This window comes from Haematobia irritans, chromosome 2 (assembly GCF_050003625.1).
Source record: "Haematobia irritans isolate KBUSLIRL chromosome 2, ASM5000362v1, whole genome shotgun sequence".
NCBI lineage: Eukaryota > Metazoa > Arthropoda > Insecta > Diptera > Muscidae > Haematobia > Haematobia irritans.
In genome coordinates, this window is record NC_134398.1 from 228,731,903 (window position 1) to 228,751,728 (window position 19,826).

The following is a 19,826-nucleotide window of genomic DNA, read 5'->3' on the forward strand; positions in this document are numbered from 1 at the left end:
GTTTCGAAGGCACTTTTTTCTGGGTGTACAAATAAAAAAAATCATTAACCAATTTTTTTCACAAAAGGTTAGCGTCACTGAATGTTACCTGTTAATTGAAGATTCCAAAATGAAGACGAATGAAGTTGTTATTCTTTTTTCTTTCTTTATACACCATCACGAACATAATTTTTTATAACTAATTTAAAACAACAAATATTATATATATTTTATTTGTTATTTATTATATTATTTTACTATATTATTTTTTAACAGTCCCTCCGTATACCATAACAACGCGAGTCCAACTAAAAAATAACCAACGCGCAAACATATCGATGACAGGTATCGATTACAGATAGACAAAAGAGATATAGGAAAATTTCCTATATTCTAACAAGTATGTTTCCTTATGTTTTGAAAGGATTGAATTGAATTGAATTGAATTGATTATTCGTATGTATGATAAGCTTTCTATAATAAAGGAAGCCAGAATTATCATTTTGTAAGAAATTTTACTAAATTTTCGGAAACTTGGTTTTAGTTCATATTTTGTTTATTTTTACGAATGCTTTGTTATCAGTGAATAAAATTTTCTTGTTCAGTAGTAAATTCTTATACCCAGCGAAGAAAACAGTATTAGTAAAATTCCATGCCTTATTCTAGTTAATGAACTATTCCACGTAAATTTTATTATTTTAAACAAAAATTTAACTTAATGGAAATAAATTGGCTAAACTAAATTGATGAACATTTTTTTCTTTAGTTCCGAAGGCACTTTTTTCTTGGTGTATACATAATCTTTAAATAGACTTTGAAGCAACTTGAAATATAGACCTAATATGAAAGATTAGGTATTCTTAATTTTAGGACAGAACATCGCATCACAAATAAAAGAAAATTTAATTTCATTTAGAATACACATTGCTTAAATATGTGTCCTTTCGTTAAAGCTTAAGTTTAAGGAAATAATTATTTAAATTAACTAAGACTATGAATATTTGATAATCCCAAAAGATAAAACCGATTCATATATAAACATCCCTAATTTCCTTAAAATTGTTGGAAGACTCCAGCTAATTAATTAATGGCCTTAGCTAAGCTGAGTACTATAGACATACTCTTAGAAATTACTGCGGTTTCATATGATAAAAAACTTTAGGTTTGATTTGTTGGAGTGGAATGCCATTAGCGAACATTTATTTGCCAGATTTTACAAATTCAGCTTAATATTCCATATTTCAGAGAGTGGATGTATAGGTGTACATATAACTTAACTCATACATATTTGCTTGAGCTTGAAAAAAATGTATTTTTGGCACTAAAATATTTGCAATAATGTGTATTAGATGGCCTCACCTACGAGTATATTCAAATAATCGAATGATATAAAATGAACTCACTTAAACAGTGTTTTTGTTTCAAAATAATATTTCTTGTGTTTGAAATTTCCTCTGTACGAGCATATTGCAAGATTTAATTTTCGATAAAAGTTTTCTTAATTTGGCCATAATATCCTTAACCTCCTTAATGTATTATTTATACTTCCACACATTCTTTTATCTTTTGAATATATCCTTTGTTTACAAATGAATGTATATGAAAGAATTATTTAAAGTTCAATTCACAGCAGCACGTCCTGCTTCCGTTTCCAATGTTTTTGAGTTCATTTTTTTTTCACAATACATTTTAGGTTGGCCAAAAGCTCAGAGACTTTATAAGAATAAATGGAATAATTGTATATCGCACATTTTTGAACACATCCAAACAATTTATGAATTTCACAAAAATTTTTCATAATTTGCCATTTTTGATAAATTTTGACATTATTACATCCATAGAAAAAAGACTGCAAAAACAATAGTTAGTGCTTAGTTAGTTTTTTTTCGAAGATTGAATTTTTAGACAAGCAGTATTCTTTTGGCACTGAAAAATTTCTTCAACACCAAATAACACAGAAATAACATTTGAATAGATTATCAAAAATTCGGGTTTATTTGCTCTTATAAAAAATATTTTATAAGAAAAGAGAATATTTTACTCACGCACACTCACGACGGAAATATCTTACTCACGCACGATATTGTTAGGTAGGTCTCACGCACACTCACACTCATGAAAAGAAAACTTGTAATCACGCACGAAATACAATACTACTTCCTCACCATTTGGTAATCCAATTAAATTTCTAATTGAAATTGCTCCAATCACAAAAGTGGTAGTAGCAATCACAATATTGATTAAGTAAGTAAGCAAGTTCTGCAAGGCCGAATCTTAAATACCCACCACCATGAATCAAATATAACAGTTACCTTTGAAAACTCTTCGTCGTAGCGTGCTACTTGATAATATATAGCGGGTTACTTGATAATGTATAGAATGATAATATAGGAATGATTAAATAATGCCCTGATTTGAAATTTAAAATCTATAGATTTGGAAATTTTACTTTCAGTTTCAAGCAACTTTTATGATCAGTGCGCCTTCTAGGAGTTAAATCAGTCTATATGGGTGCTATGCCAAAAATATGCACCGATACCGAAATCGGATTGAAAATACGGTTTCTAGAAGCCCAATAAGTAAAATCAGGAGATCGGTCTATATGGGGGCTATACCAAAACATGGACCGATACACCCCATTTTCGACACACCTCTTTATGGTTCGAATTTTAGGCAAATCGAATAGAAAATAAGGTTTCTAGAAACCCAAGACCCCAAATGGGGGGTCGGTTTATATGGGGTCAAGAATATATATATATTTTATATAGTCGGAAATCGATATTTCGATGTGTTACAAACTTATTATACCCCCATGACCATTGACCATATGGTGGTGGGTATAAAAATATACTTGATTGAGAAATTAATTGATATCGTCGGCACTTTCGGACAATCTAGAATATATGTCTAATTATCATAAAATGAATTTAATTTTTATCCAAAGAAATTGTAATTCCTATACCTTGATACTGTATAATCAAAAAACGAAAATAAATATTATTTTTTGTACATTGACAGAAGGTTACGTTGGTAATGCTAATTATCGCCCATATATTTTAAATGCAACGCAAACACACAATACACATAACAATTAAAAACATTTCACTCTTTCAATGCTAGGTAAATCCATGGGTGTCTAGTTGTGTTTTAAAATTAACAAATTAATGTTCTGATAGCGGCTTTGCCAAAATGTGGTTTTCCAATTTCTTTGTTTTCTTGGGATTACTAACATTCCTGAATTATCTTTATGAAAGATTGAAATCCCCAATTCAGTTGATATATTACAAATGGTTTGAATTTCAAACGTCATTAATGGAACAATATGGTCCATGGGCAGGTAGGTTTTGGAAAAGTGTTCATCGTATATTCTTACGATAATATTAAATAGAGTAGTATACACAGAAAAAAAAGTAATTTGTTTTATAGAAAGAATGAACTACTTCGTTCCAAAATTGAACTAAAGTGTATTGTACATTTTGAGATTCGTACGAATCTCAAAATATTCTATTTATATTAAATCTATGCGTTGAGCTGTATACCCACACGCAGAGAAGAAACATGATTGTCACAATCATATTCGAAGAGCAAAATAATATGATAGCAGCTATTTTTGCGGCGACCATGTAACATTTTAACCTGCAACCATGTTGGCTCAGTGAACATGGTTCTAAGAAAAATACAATTGTCCTCATCTAAAATGTTATTATATTGATAAAAAGAATTTTGTTTCCATTAAAAGACAATGGTCACGATTTAAAATGTTTTGGTATTCATTCAAAATGTTTTTCTTCCAGTTAAAAGAACATGGTCACAACCTAAAATGTTTTGATCTTTATGAAAAAACTTTTTTCATCGTCGAAAAAAGGACACCACTTGAGAAAAGAAAACACAAAATTTACTTTATTTATTTGTTTTTATTTATTTATAAACTAATTCATTGTTTATTTGTATTTATAATGCCGTTCAAGCAAACATCATATATTTTTACACACTCTATTTTATTTCAATTTCAACAATAAGTAATTATTCCATATTTACATCGTGCCCATCAAATGTACAAACGCAGGCATCATGTAACTGCAAATAAAAATAAATGATCCATATAGCAAAATGCAGAACAAAAAACAGGTACATTTTTCAATTACACTTTCCTTTTTTGTGTTCAAATAAAACCACGTGCCACTTCTGAATAAATAAACACAATACACAGTAAATCCGTATTCTCCGTCCATTCCAAGAAACAATCAACACACGATTGACGCGCAAAATGAAAATCGTGTGTACCTGCTCAATGTTTTTATAAAATTCTTGTCGCTGCAAAAAAAAAAAAATAAAAAATTAAATGGTCACGAAAACAATGTACATGGTCTTTATTGCCATGTAATGGTTGTAGACATGTCTATACGTAAACTATAAAAATACTTTTTTCTCTGCAAAAAAGTAAAAAAAATTGAATGGTCAGGTACATGATTTTCCTGACCATATAATGATCTCAAATTCTATCATTGAAATAATAGAACATGTTTGCGGCATTTGAGAACCATTTAAATGCTTATTGCCAACATATATTTTTCTCCGCTCGAAAATTATTTTTACAAAGACAAAATACATGGTTTTCGCGACCATTACATACTCTAAATAAGCATTAAATGGATGCGGCAACCATGTCCAAACATGTTTTTTCTGTGCGTGCACGTTTATTTCTTAAAATGTTTGAGACATACTTAAAATAAGGAAAATTTCATTGGGCTGTGGAAATTTTCGAATAAAATTATAAAATAAAATATATAAATCGTGTTTTAAACATAATAAGTTAAATTTAGCGTTCGTTTAACTGCGGACTGTTCATTATCTTTTTTCGATGCATAGTTTTAGGCGGTGCAATTCGAAGAGGGAAGTGATTGCAAATATAGTATTGGTGGAGTAAACGCGATTATTTCTTAAGGCACCAATCACATTCATAATCTTAAATTTCACAATAACATATATATTACTCGTACTCGTACAACACTTATTATTATATTACTTGTAGTACTCGTACATGGTAGTTTTGGGAATCGTACGCAAACTTGCTTTACAAACAAATAATTTTTTTAGCAATAAAAATAATATAAATATAGCGTTAGTTTAATTACGGTGCAGTTTGTCTTTTTCACTTCCATAGAAGTTCTTTGGAGAAGGTTTGCAAATAATGAGAATTATCATTTTATGAATTTAAAATGTATGAATCAAAACTGTATACCGAAAACAATAAAATAAAAGCGATGTATAATATAAAAAACAATCTTTAAAAAACAAATTGATAAACAAATTCGCCGCTGGTGCGAATTGAACATGCGTTCTTTATTTTTTATCCATAATATAAAGAACATGCCTTGGTCATAGAATTGTATATATAGTATATTGCAAAACTGAATGCAATGGCGTTTGTGGCTGATTGTGCTAAGGCATTCTGTTATAATACCCCGGTTAAACTCCCCAGTTGGAGCGAATTTTTTTCACATATTAAAAGTATAAATAAGTATATATAAACCAGTAAGGAAAGTTTAAGGTCGGGCGGGGCCGACTATATTATACCCTGCACCACTTTGTAGATCTAAATTTTCGATACCATATCACATCCGTCAAATGTGTTGGGGGCTATATATAAAGGTTTGTCCCAAATACATACAATTAAATATCACTCAATATGGACAGAATTTTATAGACTTCTACAAAATCTATAGACTCAAAATTTAAGTCGGCTAATGCACTAGGGTGGAACACAATGTTAGTAAAAAAATATGGGAAACGTTTAAATCTGAAGCAATTTTAAGGAAACTTCGAAAAAGTTTATTTATGATTTATCGCTCGATATATATGTATTAGAAGTTTAGGAAAATTAGAGTCATTTTTACAACTTTTCGACTAAGCATTTTACAAGGAAAATGTTGGTATTTTGACCATTTTTGTCGAAATCAGAAAAACATATATATGGGAGCTATATCTAAATCTGAACCGATTTCAACCAAACTTGGCACGCATAGTTACAACGCTAATTGTACTCCCAATGCAATATTTCAACTAAATCGGAGCAAAAAATTGGCCTCTGTGGGCAAATGAGTGTAAATCGGGCGAAAGCTATATATGGGAGCTATATCTAAATCTGAACCGATTTTGGTGATATTTTGCAAGTTTTTCGAGACTCATAAAATATTCGGATATACGGAATTTGAGGAAGATCGGTTGATATACACGCCAATTATGACCAGATCGGTGAAAAATATATATGGCAGCTATATCTAAATCTGAACCGATTTTTTCCAAAATCAATAGGGATTGTCTTTGAGCCGAAACAGGACCCTATACCAAATTTTAGGACAATCGGACTAAAACTGCGAGCTGTACTTTGCACACAAAAATACATCAACAGACAGACAGACGGACAGACAGACAGACGGACATCGCTAAATCGACTCAGAATTTAATTCTAAGCCGATCCGTATACTAAAAGGTTGGTCTATGATTACTCCTTCTTGGTGTCACATACAAATGCACAAACTTATTATACCCTGTACCACAGTAGTGGTGAAGGGTATAAAAAGAAATGATAAAAATAAAAAGTAAACAAGTATATACGGCTGTAAGTTCGGCGAGGCCGAATCTTATGTACCTTCCACCATGGATTAAGTAGCAACTTCTACGAAAGACTGTCATCCACAATCGAATTACTTGGGTTGTGGTATCGTAAAACTTCTTAACATCGTTTTCTAAATTGTGAGTTAGTCCATACGTGGTAGAGAGCCAGAATTGAAATATGGGGGTCGCCTATATGGGGGCTATATACAATTGTTTGCGTCTCAGACAGTAGAAAGGTATTAATGGAAATACACAGAGAGTTTCTAAACCTAAGCGGAAATCGTAATTCTGATGTGATTTACGGCGAAAACTCATGACATTTAGTGTAATGGCATATGTACGTATCCAATCGATAACAAAACAATTCTATGGGATTTTTTCTTATTATTGTAGGGATTTCAATTTAAATATTTTTTAGGGTATCACGTTCACTTTTAACGTGAACATTTTCCGCCCCCCTTGCAGTGACCCTGCAAAGAGTTTTAGTGTTTTTTTTTTCACATCAAAATTCGTTTTCTGATAAAATTTAATTCATTTTCTTAACATATTTAAAGTAAGGAAATTTAGGTAATAGATAATTCAAGAAAAGAAATTCAGCCTTAATTGTACTATATTATCTTTAGATGGATATATATATATATATATAGATATAAATTGTAACAAGGTGGTTTACTCTGTAATTTATGTCCTAGTTATGAGTGTTTATAGTGAGGGGTAAGTATTAAAGTGCATGTTAAGGTGTGCTCAGATGGAACAGTTACCGTAGATTACCCACCCATATAAGGTATTTTGGGCTGTAGGTAAACCGGAGTAACTCAAGATACCTTCTTTTATTATTCTAGAATATATATCTGTACCCAAAATCAGGTCAACATTTGCAGATTCGAAGAATTTTTCATCGGCTAGTAAGATATTAGAAAACTTACGTTGGATAGATGATGACAGTGATGAGCTTGGAGTTTGCAGTGTGATTTTATTTTTCACGCATAGTGTAGCATTAATTTTTATTTCTGTATCATGCACCGAGATCAATGTGGTTAGGCATATAGATTCCCCATTTAAAGTGAATGTAGCGAGGCGTAGATTATTGACCGTTTTTGATGATATGTAGTTATGCCTTGAGCTTGAATCTAAAAGACCCCGGACTTTACACATTCCTTTGCTACCTTCGATTTTGACAACTACAGTCGGGAGGAGTAGGATAGTGTTCTGCCTCAGAATGGACGATAAAGTAGCGCTGGAAGAGGCTTTTTTTATATCCGACGGATGCATTCTGGACTTGTAGGAATTAGGAGCTGGCTTTGAACTGGGCTGTGGCTTTGGACTTGGATTTGGACTTTGTGAGTGGGATTTGCGGATTCTGCTTTTTCCCCTTTGTGAGGATTTTGGCCTATTGGATTCTGCACCCGATTCTTGGATTCTGCGATGAACATGAAGCAGACTATGATGTTGCAGTTGGCAGTATTTACAACCGGTGGTGGTGAAACATGTGCCCTGTGAGTGTGAGTGGGCAAGACAGTTGCGACAATAGCCGTACTTCCTCACTAGTTGCTGGCGTTTTACCGAATTCAGTTCTAGAAACCGCTTACATTTCCGGAGTGGATGGGTTTGTCTACATAGCCTGCAGACATATTTGGCTTGCCGATTTTTATGTTGGTCCTTTGCGGTGTTGTCACGCATGTTAATCTAAGAGGGATTGTACTTTTCATTAAATTTAATATTAATAAGAGGAAATTCTATTTGTTCGTACAACATAGGATTTAGGATAGGGATTCAGTAGGAAGTACAACCAATTTTGTAATCGGCCTAGTTATAGGTCCCTTTGCTGTGGTGACATCAACCACGCGTACTCGACCATCAGAACCTGGATGAACTTTAGAAACTCGTCCCATTCGCCAACAATTAGGAGGTAAATTTTCGTCCTTTACAACGACCATTGTGCCTTCCTTTATGCTCTCAGTAGGGCTTTTCCATTTGTGGCGTTTATGCAATTCTTTCAAGTATTCGTCTTTCCACCGAATACAGAAATGTTGATGGATAATTTTTAATTTTTGCCACCGATTTACAAGATGTATGGGTGAATCCTCAATTTTTGGATCGATAGGGGCCAATATTGGAGTACCTATAAGGAAATGGCCCGGAGTTAATGCCGACAGATCCGATGGATCTTGGGATATGGGACACAACGGACGGGAATTTAAACATGACTCAATCTTTGAAAGCAAAGTTTGAAATTCCTCAAAGGTATGTTTTGTATTCCCTGCAACCTTTCGGAAGTGCGATTTAAAACTCTTTACCCCAGCTTCCCAGAGCCCTCCCATGTGTGGAGCTCCAGGCGGGATAAAGTGCCATGTAATATTATGAACACCATAGTTCGTTTCAATGGCCTGTTGGGACGCGAGGAGGAATTCCCTTGCAAGGATTTTGGAAGCACCAACAAAGTTGGTGCCATTGTCAGAGTGGAGGTGGAGTGGACAACCTCGTCTTGACACAAATCGGCTGAAAGCTGCCAGAAAAGTGTTAGTGGATAGATCTGTGGTAGCCTCAAGGTGAATAGCCTTCGTTGCGAAGCAGATGAATACGCACACGTAACCTTTCGTAACACGACACCCGCGCCCAGAAAAATTCTTAAGGTCAAAAGGTCCAGTGAAGTCTAAACCGGTATGAGTAAAAGGTCTAGAAAGTTCGGACCTCTCTGGAGGTAAGGCTGACATCATTTGTCTCTGGCATCTTTGCTTATACAGAATACAAGCCTTGCATTTATTTATCGTCGTCTTTATCAAATTCTTAACTTTTATAATCCAAAATTGTAAACGAAGTAGCCTATGGACAAGTTGATTTCCGCCGTGAATAGATATTTCATGCGTAAACCTAACAAGCAGACGAGATAGCTGGCAATTATACGGAAGGATAGACGGATGTCTCTCGTTGTAGGAGAGCGCCGGGGATGATGTGAGCCTCCCGCAAACTCTCATAATCCCTTCTTCATCAATAAATGGATTCAGACTTAGAATGGGACTGGAAGATGATATCCCCTTCTTTGCGGAAAGTGCTAAATATTCATTCGGAAAGTAAGCCTTCTGCGTCATTATTAGGATATTCTTTTGCACCTGTAAAATTTCAGCCGAGGATATATTGCTGGATTGTTTAGTGAAATTCGATCGATACTTTGGATGAGTATTATAAAAGAACCGATACATGTACGCAACTACTCGAACTGATTTTGGGAAGGAGGAAAATCGATCTAGGACGTCCTCAAAATCTGAATAATAGGAGAAATGAACCTTTATATACTTCCTTTCGAGGTCAATAGACTCATGAGTCATATCGTCGAGTCTAGGCCAGGTGTATTCAGGATTGGCAAGCCATGGTGGTCCATGCCACCACAACTGATTATTGTGAAGGTCATTCGGATACACTCCACGGCTAGCCAAGTCCGCGGGATTATTTTCGGACCTCACGTGGAACCAATTTGACGGATTAACAACCTGCGTAATCTTAGAAACTCGGTTCGCTACAAATGTGGACCAGAAACAAGGAGGTTTGGCCAACCACGATAGCACAATAGTGGAATCTGTCCAACAAAAAATTGTGTAATCATGAATCCGTAATTGTGGAATGATATGGTCGATCATTTCAGTAAGTAAAGTTGCACCGCAGAGCTCAAGTCTAGGTATTGAAAGGGTTTTTAAAGGGGCCACTTTAGTCTTGCAGCAAATCAGATGGACGGAAGTAGATGTCTTCCCTTTTATTCTAACATAAAGGGCTGCTGCATAAGCCTTCTCGGAGGCATCACTAAATCCGTGGAATTGGACTTCGCAGCCTGGAGAGTAGTCTAACCACCTCGGCACTGCTATAGAATTAATAGATGAATATGCCTCTAGGAATTTTCTCCAATTACATAGGGACTGAGGTGATATATTTTCGTCCCATTTCGTACCTTCAGCCCAAATGGACTGCATAATAATCTTGGCAATAACAATTGTGGGCGCAAGCCATCCCGCTGGATCGAACAATTTGGCTATATGAGAAAGAACCCTTCTCTTCGTATAAAGACCGTCGTCGGAGATAGAAGAGACTGAAAAGTAGAATAAATCGGACGAGGCATTCCAACGAACCCCAAGCGTCTTAGCGGTGCTGCGATCATCAAATTCCAAAAAATCTTCATTCAAAAGCTGATCTTTCGGAAGATCAGAAAGGATTCTTTTGGAATTTGACGTCCACTTTTTCATTGAAAATCCAGCAGATTGTAATGCCTCAATGAGTTGATTCCTGCATTCAACCGCAGTTGCAATAGAATGGCCACCGGCTAAAGCGTCATCTACATACATGGAGTTTCTGAGTATATCTGACGCTAATGGATAGCAACTTTGGACATCATCAGCCAATTGCATGATGGTCCGTATAGCCAGATATGGTGCGCAATTGACCCCAAATGTCACCGTATCGAGCTGGTAATCAATAATTTTCCCTTTAGGATCACGACGATGTAGGATTCTTTGAAATGTTCTGTGCTCGGGTTTTACCAGTATCTGGCGATACATTTTCGTTATGTCTCCATTGAAGACGTATCGAAAAAATCGCCACCTAAGTATCAGAACTACAAGATCCTTTTGGAGTACAGGACCTGTGTATAAAATGTCGTTGAGGCTTCTACCATCGGAGGAGGGTGAAGAAGCATTAAAAACAACCCTAACTTTAGTCGTCGTGCTTTCAGGTCGCACAACGGCATGATGGGGTAGATAGTAATGAACTGGGTTGTTCAACCCATTTGGACAAGGTACTTCGGACATATGGTGTAAAAGTCTATATTCCTCAAGGACATCGTCATATTCGGATTTAAAACTCGGGTCCCTCAAGAGACGAGCTTCGTTCCGAATGAATTGCGCCATGGCTATATTCCTAGATTGGCCTAAATTCATATCCTGCAAAAATTCCTCCTTGAAAGGAAGAGATACAACATATCGACCATCCTTATTTCTCGTAGTCGTAGAAGCGTATAAATTCTCACAAATTTTATCAGCTTGGGAGAAGAACGTCTTCTGTGGAAGATCTTCCACCTCCCAAAATCGTGAAATCTCTTTATCCAATGAGATTTCACAGTAGTAGGACACGACTTTAGGTATTGACGTCTTGGACTCAAAAGGGATTGGACCAGTTAAGATCCACCCAAAGACTGTTTCTTGCGCAAGTAAAGATCCACATATTTGCTGTCTAACCCCGGACAGCATTATGACCGGAAGTAAATCACCTCCAATGAGAAGGTCGATTCTTGAACTTTCGTAGAAACGAGGATCAGCCAAAGTAATTCGTGGCATATTTAGAAGGGCATTAGGGTCAAATGTAACAGATGGAAGACTTCCCGATAGATGCGGCACAACTAACGCGGAAGTAGAAATCTCAAAGTCGTCCCTCACCATAGAGCTTAGCCTGAAGCTGCATTCTTTATGAACGGCAGCTGAGACAGAATCATTTAAACCCGAAATGGTTGCACTCGTTCGCTGAAAGGGTAATCTGAGAGTATTGAATAATCGCTCCGAGATAAAGGTACCTTGGGAGCCGGAATCGACCAATGCCCTCGCGACGTATTCTAAACCACTATGATTGATTTTGACGAGAGCAGTCCCCAAAAGGACGCCTCTCGAATGACTTGCAAAACAAGTTTGGATTACACCACCTCCCATGCCCGTGGACTGTAAATTGGACGAAGTAGACGGAAATTGGCGTAGAGAGGAATCGGCAGTGGAAGTGGTATTCAAATTAGTTTCGGCAGTCACCGGCAATTGTTCCCTATGAAGCAATGTGTTGTGCCGTTTGTGACATTTTAAGCAACAGTTCTTGCTAGTACAATTCTTCGAAGTGTGCACTTTGGAAAAACAGTTGAGGCAAAGATTGGATCGTTTGACCTCGGAGAATCTTTGGTTAACGCTCATCGCCAAAAATTTCGGACATTTGCGAAGGAAATGTTCTTCAGTGGGACATAATCGACATTTGGGTGCATTAACTTGATGTTGAAAGGCCTTAACATTCCTGAGTTTGGTATTCGTTTTATCACCAGAATTAGGGTTAGAAGTGCTGGGGCCTTTCGTGCGGATTTCTGACACGGACTCCAATGTCCTATGTCTATTCGTGAGGAAAGAATCCAAGGAAGACCATTCTGGAATAACGGTTTTGTCTTCCAACGTTTGTTCCCACAATGTGAGCGTAACATCTGGTAGACGAGCAGAGCATATGTGAACAAAAATAGGGCCCCAACTATCAACATCGATATCATAGAGTTTCAACATAGAAATGCAAGCATTGATATCCCTTTGTAAGCGTTTGAGCGATGCCCCCGATTCAGCCTGTATGGGAGAAAGGCCAAAAAGGATCTTTAATTGAGCATTGACTAGGACACGTTTATTCTCGTATCGAGAACAAAGATTTCTCCACGCCACTGCAAAATTTTGATCCGTTAAGGGAAGTCTTCGAACGATGTCATTTGGCTCACCTTTCGTTCTCTGATTAAGATGGAAGAGCTTTTCGACGGCGCTGAGTCTCGGATTATCTATGCAGACCGCCCTAAACATGTCCCGGAAGGTAGGCCAGGAGGCGTAATCCCCATGAAAAGTCGGAATCTCGCATGGAGGCAGCGTGAAACCTTGAGCCTTATTGGGCACAGTCGAGTAATTGGATAAGGACATATCATTAAGCAGTGAACCTAATCTTTCAGAGCATCGACAGTAAGTGGCAAATGCACTCTTAAACTTGGATTTGACTGTTTCTATTTCGGATGCTTCATCTTCATCCTTTTTGTCCCCATCGTTCTCATCTTCCTCTTGCCCCAAATCCTGAAGACATTGATCATATGCGGATCTTATATCCGCCCAAATATCTTTGACTTCCTCCTTATATGTCTCGATAACATAGCGAGAAGTCAAGGGGTTCTTCTTGTCACTGAGGCTAGCCTCGAATTCGACAAGCCTATCCGAAAACCGTATGTACCTCTCCAATGACATTTTCGTCCGAGACAGTAAAGGGTCAACGAAATTATAATAAGGAAAAGTTGACAGTTCAAGAACTCAGCTCCACTGAGAAATCGGGACACTCATTAAGAGCACCCTATTCAAAATGCAGTATTAGGTATGCAAAAAAAAATATTATATATATGGACAAATTAGAAAATATTCACAACGTCCACAATTGAGACTTCTTGTAATGTCCCCCAATAATATTATTATCGTGTGTCGTTATAATATATGTACGTATTTAGTAAAGTGACCCTATAGTTATGCTCAGAAGTGTAAGCATAAACGTAGCTCAGAGATACGCATATGATACTGAGAAATCCGTTGAAAAGAATCTAGGTGACGCACACAAAAATATATGTAAAACCAACATCCAATCGAGAGCAGAAGAATAAGGAATTGCTGAACAGAAATAAAATATATGTGTGTTTGTGTATCACAGAGGAGAGCTTCTGTCATGGACGTGAGATTGGACTATAGTGAAGGTACCTTCATTCAACTGGGACGTATGTTCAAATTTGTACCCAAAATGTACGTAGAACTGGTCTCATTGGCGTGAGCCACCAAGTGAAACGATGAATAGGTACTATTAGGACTTACAGCACAGAAAACACAAAGATAAACTGTTCTATGGAGAAAAAAAATGAGCTGCCTCATACGAAAATTAAAATAGGTCGTATTCCACTCTTTAAGCCTTTCACAATGCGCCGTTAAAACAAGGAAAAAATTGACACGTTGTCATGAAATAAAAAAAAATAATTTAAAGTAAAGGAAAAAATCGTTGACACAAGATCAAAATCATTTAATCGTGCAGTAGTTCACTCCTCATATTTTTTAGAAATCGTATGGAATTTTTTCCTTAGTTTATAATAAACTTCGCTGGATGTTCAGTGAATTTTAAATACACGTTCAGTTCATAAAAAATTTGAGAATTATGCGGGAAAATAAAAATTATATTGGACTTGTGGAAAACCAAAAAATATTGGACTTACACTAAAATCTAATAATTTTTAAATTTGGCATCAGTTTATCTACGGACCTCTTCTCCCCGTGTACGGCAAGTGATTAATTCAACACCAATATAAAAAAAATATCACACAATACGAAAGTCTCAAAAGCATCGGTCAACCAAATTAATCTTAACATTCAATTGTTGGAACGTACCCCTATGGTACAAATCCCTTATAATCTTCCGTCTCAGATGAATCGAAGCAAAACAAGAAAGAGAGTAAACTTTGGAATCCCGAGCGCTACTCTTGAGTGATATTTATAATTGGGGAATGAGTGAAAACAGAATGATGTCGTTAGTGAGTAATCGAAAATAATCCAGCAAACGATGGAAATACAAAAGAATGGGGGACTGGGGGATAGTTAATGGGACGAATGAGAATGGGATATGAAATGTTATTTTGTATATTAAATGTAAATATGTGATACTCGATGTATAACAAGTAATGCTGTAAAATGAAAAACAAAAACATGCATAAGCTGTAAAAGAAAGAGCCACAGAGCACAATGTTAGGAATTTTTCACATTGACTGCTGCGCATTAATATGCATGTGTTCATCAAACTGAAGGCGCACCGCATAAGGGCCTTTCAGTATAAACCATTGGGATCTCTTTTATTAATCACCACTTTGGGAAAATAGCACCAACTCACCTACAATATTTAGGACGTAGCTTTAGAAGGCTATTTTAAAAATATTATAACAAGCGTCTGCAAACGGGTATATATTATATCTCTCGATCGTAAATCATACAGTCTCCACAGAAACACTCCTATAGTATTTATGGGATTATCATTTCCTTCTGGTATTATAAATATTTTAATGGTTTCCCAGTTTATTATTTCAATTTTCCAAATATGTAAATTTCTCACGTGATTTTAAGATTTGTATAACCACACATGCGACTTAATTTTAAATGATGCTCACTTTCAAACACTTCAACTACGAATAACTAGAACATAGAAAACAATGCAACACCAACCTGTTATTTTCTCGGGATGATGAGTTGGAACTAGTTGAATAGGAACCAATTAGTCTATCTCCTTCCACGTATTTGCAGGGATCAGGTTCGAATAGGACCACTAATGTTTGCGTCTCAGACAGTAGAAAGGTATTAATGGAAATACACAGAGAGTTTCTAAACCTAAGCGGAAATCGTAATTCTGATGTGATTTACGGCGAAAACTCATGACATTTAGTGTAATGGCATATGTACGTATCCAATCGATAACAAAACAATTCTATGGGATTTTTTCTTATTATTGTAGGGATTTCAATTTAAATATTTTTTAGGGTATCACGTTCACTTTTAACGTGAACAACAATTATGAACTTGATATGGACCAATTTTTGTGTGATTGCGGATCGATGTATCTGAGGGCTATATATAACTATAGACCGATATGGACCTAGTTAGGCATGGTTGTTAACGGCCATATACTAGCACAATGTACCAAATTTCAACTGACTCGAATGAAATTTGCTCCTCCAAGTGGCTGCAAAACCAAATCTCGGGATCGGTTTATATGGGGGCTATATATGATTATGGCCTGATATGGACCACTTTTGGCATGGTTGTTAAATATCATATACTACCACCACGTACACAAATTTCAACCAAATCGGATGAATTTTGCTGCTCCAAAAGGCACCGGAGTTGAAATCTGGGGATCGGTTTATATGGAGGCTATATATAATAATGGACTGATATGAACCAATTCCTGCATGGCTGTTGGATACCATATACTAACATCACGTTCCAAATTTAAACCGAATCGGTTGAATTTTGCTCTTCCAAGTGGCTCCGGAGGTCTAATCTGGGGATCGGTTTATATGGGGCTATATATAATTATGGACCGATTTCGACTAATTTTTGCATGGGTGTTTGAGGCCATATATTAACACCACGTACCAAATTTCAACTGAATCAGATGAATTTTGGTCTTCCAAGAGGCTACGGAGGTTAAATCTGGTGATCGGTTTATATGGGGGCTATATATAATTATGGACCGATGTGGACTAATTTTTGCGTGGTCATTAGAGACCATATACTAACACCATGTACCAAATTTCAGCCGGATTAGATGAAATTTGCTTCTCTTAGAGGCTCCACAAGCCAAATCGGGGGATCGGTTTGTATGGGGGCTATATATAATTATTGACCGATATGGTCCAATTTTTGCATGGTTGTTAGAGACCATATACTAACACCATGTACCAAATTTCAGCCGGATCGGATGAAATTTGCTTCTCTTAGAGTCCCCGCAAGCCAAATTTGGGGGCCCGTTTATATGGGGGCTATACGTAAAAGTGGACCGATATGGCCCATTGGCAATACCATCCGACCTATATCAAAACCAACTACTTGTGCCTAGTTTCAAGTCGATAGCTTGTTTCGTTCGGAAGTTAGCGTGATTTCAACAGACGGACGGATGGACGGACATGCTCAGATCGACTCAGAATTTCACCATGACCCAGAATATATACACTCTATGGGGTCTTAGAGTAATATTTCGATGTGTCACAAACGGAATGAAAAAGTTTATATACCCCCCATCCTATGGTGGAGGGTATAAAAAAACATTAGTTCTAAAGCAATGCAAACGATCCGAAAACGGTCTACTTCTGCTCTATGGAAGGCCCATGTAAAATTCATTGGAGATCACCAAACCCCTTTTGGAATCTCTTTTTTCGGTGGATTGTAATGAATCTAATAGGCTCTACACATTACACTCAAAATCCACATTCTCGAGATTTGAAATCTATTTTTTATAAGACAAATGACAGTTAAAATCTAGTTCAACTAGTCTTTTGGAAGTGCAATGTGAATAGGCTATATGTAATTTTTAATTCAAATTTATTCATCATTGTTAGTCTACTGAGATCAATAGCAAACGTATTTGCCTAAATAGTTTTAATACCAAGATTTAAATTATTTTTAGAATTGCTAGTCTGTAAGCAATGTTTGCTATACATTAAATAAATAAATTTCATTTTCATTCAAAGCAATTATAATTCATATACCTTGATACTGTATAACCAAAAAACGAAAATAATTATTATTTTTGTACATTGACAGAAGGTTCAGTTTGTAATCTAATCATCGACAACATATGTTCCAAATTCGACGCAAACACACAATACCCAAAACGAAAAATTCCAAACTCTTCACTTTTTCAATGCTATGCAAATCTACAAAAGTCCAGTTGTGTTTTAAAATTAATAAAATAATGTTGTGATAGGGGCTTTGACAAAATGTGGTTTTCCAATTTCTTTATTTTTTTGGGTGTGCTAACATTTCTGAATTATCTTTATGAAAGATTGAAATCCCCAATTCAGTTGATATATCACAAATGGTTTAAAGATCCAATACCATTAACAGAGCAGTATGGTACATGGGCAGGTATGTTGGAAAATTAGTTTTCCTATGTTTTTTATTATGTTCATATTAAATAGATGAGTATATGTGTGCAATATGAAATTGGTATTAATTTATATAAAATAGTAATTTACGTTATTTAATACATTTGTTATAGCTGTACTTACCCATATTTTCTTAGGTTAGAATGGATTTCAAGAGGTTAACTCTAATTTTATGACTTCTCATCCTGTAGTTTACATAACTCATCAAAAATATCGCTTTCTTGCAATTAAATAAAATAATCTTTGTGTTTTCATAACAGCTATAACGGGATCAACAGATGGAATTGGAAAAGCCTATGCCCGCCAATTGGCACGCAAAGGTTTCAATATTGTTTTAATTGCTCGCAATGAAGAGAAACTAAAAACTGTAGCCAAAGAAATTGGTAATTAAATATAGAATTCTATTATTTTCTCTTGCGACAATTTAATGTTTCTTCATATTCAATAGAAAACGACTATGGTGTAGAGGTTTTAACTATACAGGCAGATTTCTCCCATGGCAAAATCATATACGATAAACTCTATAAAGATTTGGAACAGAAACCTATTAAACTTTTGAGTAAGTAATAAAAAAGCGTATTGAGCTCAATCATACACGCAGAGAAGGAATATGATCACCCCAACCATGTTCCAAGAGCAAAATGTTACTTTTTCAAGGAAAACATGTAGCATGTTTGTCGAAATCATATTCTTTTCTCGGAAACTATGTATCTGATTTCGGAAAGCATGTTATGTTTGACGAGAATATAAGAATATTTTTGCGACAAACATGCTACATTGTCGCTGTGAAAAAGTAACATAGTGCTCTTGAAACATGTTTGAGGTGATCATATTACTTCTTTGTGTGTACTATTCGATATTATTTGTACGTACTAGATTGACTCATCCTATTCGGAATCGCAAATCTCAAATCACAAATCGCAAAACTTTTCTTTTTGCATTATAAGAAAAATTCTTCGATTTGCGATTTCGAATATGCCAACATTGTGGGAACCATTTTCGTACTAAATATTTAAATGTCTTACAGTTAACAATGTCGGTATTGGCCATAATCCACCCGGACCTCTTGGTACCTTCACGTCTGAACATGTATGGGATATGATTAATGTAAACATTGCGGCAGCCACTCAGTTATGTCGTCATTTCGTACGAATTTGGCATCGCGAAGGAACAAAGGGATGTATTGTTAATGTATCATCGGGACTGGAATTACTAGCATGCCCCTATGGCTCTGTATACAGTGCTTCTAAAGCGTATCTACGCAGTTTTACTGTGGCCCTTCAACATGAAGTAGAACAATCTGGCATCACAGTTCAATTGCTATCTCCAGGATTTGTAGCAACTAAGATCAACAGTTATTCACGGGCCCTAATGAAGGGTGGTCTATTTGCCCCACAAGCTAATGATTATGCTGAATGGGCGGTTAATACACTGGGTAAATCCTCATATACAACTGGATACATTTGGCATGGTATATTGGTAAGCTGATCTTTACTTCTAAAATACTTTTGAATTGTATATTTTGTTAATATCATATTTTATTTATTGGCAGAATTCCATTTTCACTATAATACCATGGCATATGAGAAGTAAGCTAATAGTAATCGTATTTAGAGGGCTTGTGCCGAAACGTCAACGTAAAAGCAAATAGAAATATTGACTTAATAGTCAATTAAGATCGAAAAAAGTTTTGTATTTGTTCGATATTATAATTTTTTTGTGAATAAAATATAATTAAAAACAAAAAAAATCAAGACAATTTATTGACAGTTTATAAATACAGGGTTGTTTT

General features: G+C 35.7%; 2 protein-coding genes across 3 annotated transcripts; one reads left to right on the forward strand and one right to left on the reverse strand.

The window, feature by feature from the left end:
- The first annotated feature begins 3,151 nt into the window (after positions 1 to 3,151).
- Positions 3,152 to 19,783, forward strand: LOC142225358 (hydroxysteroid dehydrogenase-like protein 1). 2 transcript variants are annotated; one of them, XM_075295128.1, is made up of 5 exons: positions 3,152 to 3,316; positions 18,295 to 18,417; positions 18,483 to 18,593; positions 19,062 to 19,513; positions 19,587 to 19,783. In XM_075295128.1, the coding sequence occupies exons 1-5, from the start codon at positions 3,169 to 3,171 to the stop codon at positions 19,683 to 19,685; spliced, it is 933 nt and encodes a 310-aa protein (XP_075151243.1). In that variant the 5' UTR covers positions 3,152 to 3,168; the 3' UTR covers positions 19,686 to 19,783. The 2 variants fall into 2 exon arrangements, with proteins under 2 accessions (XP_075151243.1, XP_075151242.1); XM_075295127.1 differs by lacking the exon at positions 3,152 to 3,316 and adding an exon at positions 17,835 to 18,014.
- On the reverse strand, positions 7,271 to 15,711 carry LOC142225357 (uncharacterized). Its single transcript, XM_075295126.1, has 2 exons — positions 15,594 to 15,711; positions 7,271 to 8,283 (listed from the first exon to the last, which is right to left on the reverse strand). Exon 2 carries the CDS (start codon positions 8,275 to 8,277, stop codon positions 7,342 to 7,344), a length of 936 nt encoding a protein of 311 aa, XP_075151241.1. The 5' UTR covers positions 8,278 to 8,283; positions 15,594 to 15,711; the 3' UTR covers positions 7,271 to 7,341.
- Positions 19,784 to 19,826: the final 43 nt, after the last annotated feature.